We start from the raw sequence: 4,268 nt of genomic DNA, 5'->3' as shown, positions 1-4,268 counted from the left end.
ATTTATGTTACAAAGATTGATGGTAAGCGACATTTCTTAGCAGGCATCTTTCTTTCGCCTTTCAAATCCTTCCGGTCCAGCGTATACACCATTCATGGCACCAAGCATGTCTCTACACTTCTTCAATGACATGAAAAGATTAACATTGTGAAAACTTGCAGAGCGACCGTCAAAATATAATCCATTACCTCCCTCAGCAAAACTGTTTCAAAAAACACCATTGTTTCTGGCATAGATATCCATTCAACCAAATCTCAAGAAGCACAGTGAGACTACTCAAGTGTGACTTTGTTGATAACTCTTCACTCATCATGAATATAGTGAATGCTTCATTTCTTGTAAAATAAGGAAAAGAGGCATCTTCTGTATCATCTACTTCCACCAACAGTGTTCCCTCATCTTTTCATGACTTGCATATTCTTTATGCTGCTGAGGTCATATTTTGTAAAAGCTTCGAGCACGAGACTAACCATAGTTATTCTGGTCACTAAGATGACTCTACCAAAACTGCATGTATTACAATGATAAATTCAATGAGTTTACCACATGGCCCAACTAACATTATGAAATTTCATCATGATGGGACTCCACCAGTACAGATCTCATTATAGGTCAAGTTTCTAATACATAATGACTTGCAAACAGCTGCTTTTTCCCTACAATTACAAAAAACTCCAAGTAGTACTTAGAACCATACAGCAAACACTTTTTTAACTTTCCAAGAACCTTTCATGATACATAGTGCCGCAATAAGACCTTGACAGAATATGTCTGGTTATTAAGTTGCCTGTCTTGTTAAAAGAGAGAAGTTATACCACAATGTTCTTCTCTGGATTGGCATCCACAACTCCTGCATGTTGTACAAATTCACCCGGAGACATGTGTTTGCCATGGCACGCGCACACAATCTTTACTTGGCTCTGACTAAACCTGTACGACACACCACCAACAGTTCGACCGTTTGGCCCTGTAGTATAGACCCAGGGTAAGTCTGGAGGTGAACCTGATCCCCCAAACTTCAACCCAGGAGCGATTCCCCGTTGCAGATTTGCCATGTCTACACCCAACCCATCTAATACAGAGAGATTGTCCATACTTCCCTGGCGGAATTCCCCCCCAAGAGCTCTTCTAAACTCTTCTTGACCAAGGTTGCTCGGTTCTGTATTGTTCCTGTGATGCGCCTGCTGTACTGCTGCAGTATCTACCTTCCCTCCAGATTTTGATTGTTCCGGTCCTCCATCCGAATTCATACCACTAGATGGTGGCCTCAGAGAACCTGATAAACCCTGTGCTGCCTGCATGGATGCTGCAAATGCAGGAAAAGCATTTATGCCACCTTGCTCCTTGAAAGAGTAGAGCTCCCCAGGATCTGATAGTGCGTGCTGAGAACCGAAATGGGACACTGCAGGAACAGGGAGAGATGAATGTAGCAGTACATCAGGTGCTCGGTGTAGTTGGGAGGTTGCTAGGCCTGGATCTTGAGTGCCGTCATGGCCTACACCTCTAAATAATGGATGGTTTCCAGGTGCAGAAGTATCAGCTGTCAATGACACATTTTGCCTGCCACTCCTGTTCTCATGCACCTTTGTTCCTGTTTAGAGGTGTAGTCGTGCATTTGATCAGTAATCATGTTGCAAAATCATGCATGCTACCTAAAAGAAGCCAATCTTGAAAATTTAACACACAAGCACTTTCAAGGCCAGTTCATGTCAAGTTCAATGTATATGGCATACCTTGAGGTCTACTGTTAACATCCTCAACAACTCCCACCGAGTTTGTACTGTGAACAGCTCCATTGTTCGTATTGCTAAAGGGAGAAACAACAGGAGGCCGCAATGCCTGCATCCACGATGTCCCTTCTAATGAAGGAAAATGAGGAGGCAGATGCTCAAGCCCAGGTGGTGGCTGGATCGTGCTATTGACCACTGGCCACATCGAAGTTTGTTCCTGACCATCTGGTCCTGGTGGCACATACTGCATTAGGTAGGGAAAGCTAAAACCAAGTGGAAATGGCATACCAGGGGTGTTAGGTACAGACACAGGGAGAGAGTATGGCATTGGCACAGCGGAAAAGGGTGACAGAGAGTAGGGAAGAGCAGCACTGCTTGTGATCGTAGGCGGGAGAAAGGGAGCAGCCGCAGGTGCGACAAAAGCCTTATCACTCCCTGTCATTTGAGGAGGTGCACTTGAAGCTTCACCAATTCCACGACTTTTCTCCTTTTTTTCGGTACCATCTGTGCCAGTGGAGCTGGTCTCAGAAGGAACTTTCTCCCTCTCCCCTCTTAAAGGAGAGCCTGCCTTCTCTCCTTCTCTCTTAATTGAAAGAACAGATAACTGCCCTTTTTGCTTCAGAGTATTATCTCTACCTTGTGATTGCATATTTAGAGCAGCATGTGTTTGCATAGTCCTGAGATGCCATGCAACATCATGGGCTTGATTTAACACTTTCTTGCCCACATTTGGGGCCTGAAGTTGAGGCATAAAGTTCACTTCAACACCCTTGGGATCATCACCTGCGCCTGTACTCTCATTGTGATCAATATCAGTGCTCTCATTATGATCAACACCAGTGCTCTCATTTCCTTCAGTCTCATAGCCCTTCTCTGTGTCCCCTCTTTCCTGTTGCTTATCTTGCTTGATCTCTTGCTGAAGTTGTTCACCTTGTTCGCTTCCTGCGAGACCCAACGATGCTCTATCCACATCTAGATCTGAAACGTTGGCATCTAACCTGTGCACCCACGTGTTGCTGCCTGGCTTGCGGAACCCTACCGACAATTCAAAAAATTAGCTTATGTACAGAAGCATGATATAGACATGGAAAAACTTATGGAATGACTTGAAGATGGTGAAGAAAAACTGGTCTTACCATGGGTGCCAGCCTTATCCTCGTCTTTCTTGCCCTTCTTTTGGTGCTTTTGCTCTTCAATCAAGTGCTTCCTCTTCTTTTGCGCCTCTTGAAACTTCCTGTGCTGCTCCAAACTGTCCTGCTGGTGCGTGGAAAGATCATCTCCATTCCCATGGCCAAGGGCTTCTGCCGAGTGAGGTGAACCTGAAGCCGACCCAATCTTGAAAGCATCCACAAATTGCATGTGAGCAGGTGACTGACCCCTGGAGCTGGTTCCCTCAGAGGAAAGCGAAATCTCCATAAAGAGGAAAGGGTTTCCTTTGCCATCCATGTTAGAAACCATGTCCAGCTGATGACCAGGATTCTCCTGGGCAGCAGCAACATGGCACCCCATACTAGTAGAACCGGCAGCTGTAGGTTTCTCCTTCTGCAGATTGAAGCTGCTGCTCCCATCAAGAAGCCTGCCTGTTTCATCCTGTTCATCAAGCCGTCCTTCAAGAAACTTCTTCAGGGCAGCATCAAGGCCGCTGGCTTTACCGGAAGGCTTGGACTTACCAGGGGGGTTTGTGCCATTACCAGCACCGGCGGCAGCAGGTTCACCGGAAAGATCTGCTGAAGGGGTGGAGGGGGCAGGACCGTCTGAAGCTTTCCATTTGAGTCTGGAGTCACCACATGAAAGGCCCAAGCCTAAGCTCAGCTCGAGCCCACTTTCGTCCTGAAACTCTTCAGAGAGGCGGAGGTTGTGGGCGGCTTCTCTGTTTCCATCCATCGCTATGCCACTTCAGAGCGAGCCCCTTTTTCACACAATGTCCCCGCCCGGACATCTGAATTCTCTGTCCAAGGCCAATGCCATGGCAAGAGGGACAAGGAGCTTGGATCTGCTAAGAACCCACCATAGTCATTCAAAGCTTACGCAACCCTGGAACTGATGTAACACTCTCTGTGCGGCTATCTTTGCACCGAATGCAAGGGAGATACTGTGCCAGGAAGCGGCTTCAGCTAAAGACAGAAAGACACAGAGACAGAGGTAGAGAGAGAAAGACACAGAAGAGAGAGAGAGAGAGGCTTTCGTAGAGTCCAACATGATCCATTGGTGGCCATAGCCATGAAGCTGCCTGGAACAGGGGGAGGAATCCAAAGAAGAGAGAGGAGAGAGAGACAGTGTGCTTTCATTTGGCAACGTGCGAGACCCGCCTCTATCCTGGATTCCTGAGCTCAGTTTGAGCACGTTTTCATAGCTAAGCCGCCATGTCAGCAGCAGATTGGACACATGTGAACCTGCCCGTGGGACTTGCCACGCGTCGATCGAGAATTGTTGAAAAGTCTCCACCAAAATGGGCAATTTAGTAATATTCCCCATTAAACAAAACAAAGGACTTGGCCTGTTTAGGAATATTCCCCATTAAACAAAACAAAGGACTTG

General features: G+C 46.7%; 1 protein-coding gene across 1 annotated transcript; it reads right to left on the bottom strand.

Annotated features, from left to right (window-relative positions):
* Positions 1-566: 566 nt before the first annotated feature.
* LOC147637765 (uncharacterized) lies at positions 567-4,067 on the bottom strand. Its single transcript, XM_086799583.1, has 3 exons — positions 2,867-4,067; positions 1,734-2,765; positions 567-1,591 (listed from the first exon to the last, which is right to left on the bottom strand). Exons 1-3 carry the CDS (start codon positions 3,612-3,614, stop codon positions 810-812), a joined length of 2,562 nt encoding a protein of 853 aa, XP_086655709.1. The 5' UTR covers positions 3,615-4,067; the 3' UTR covers positions 567-809.
* Between the last annotated feature and the right edge of the window lie 201 nt (positions 4,068-4,268).

Source organism: Cibotium barometz, chromosome 6, assembly GCF_041138505.1.
Source record: "Cibotium barometz isolate CiBa-2024 chromosome 6, ASM4113850v1, whole genome shotgun sequence".
Taxonomy (NCBI): Eukaryota; Viridiplantae; Streptophyta; class Polypodiopsida; order Cyatheales; family Cibotiaceae; genus Cibotium; species Cibotium barometz.
This window is presented reverse-complemented; position numbering and strand designations above follow the sequence as displayed.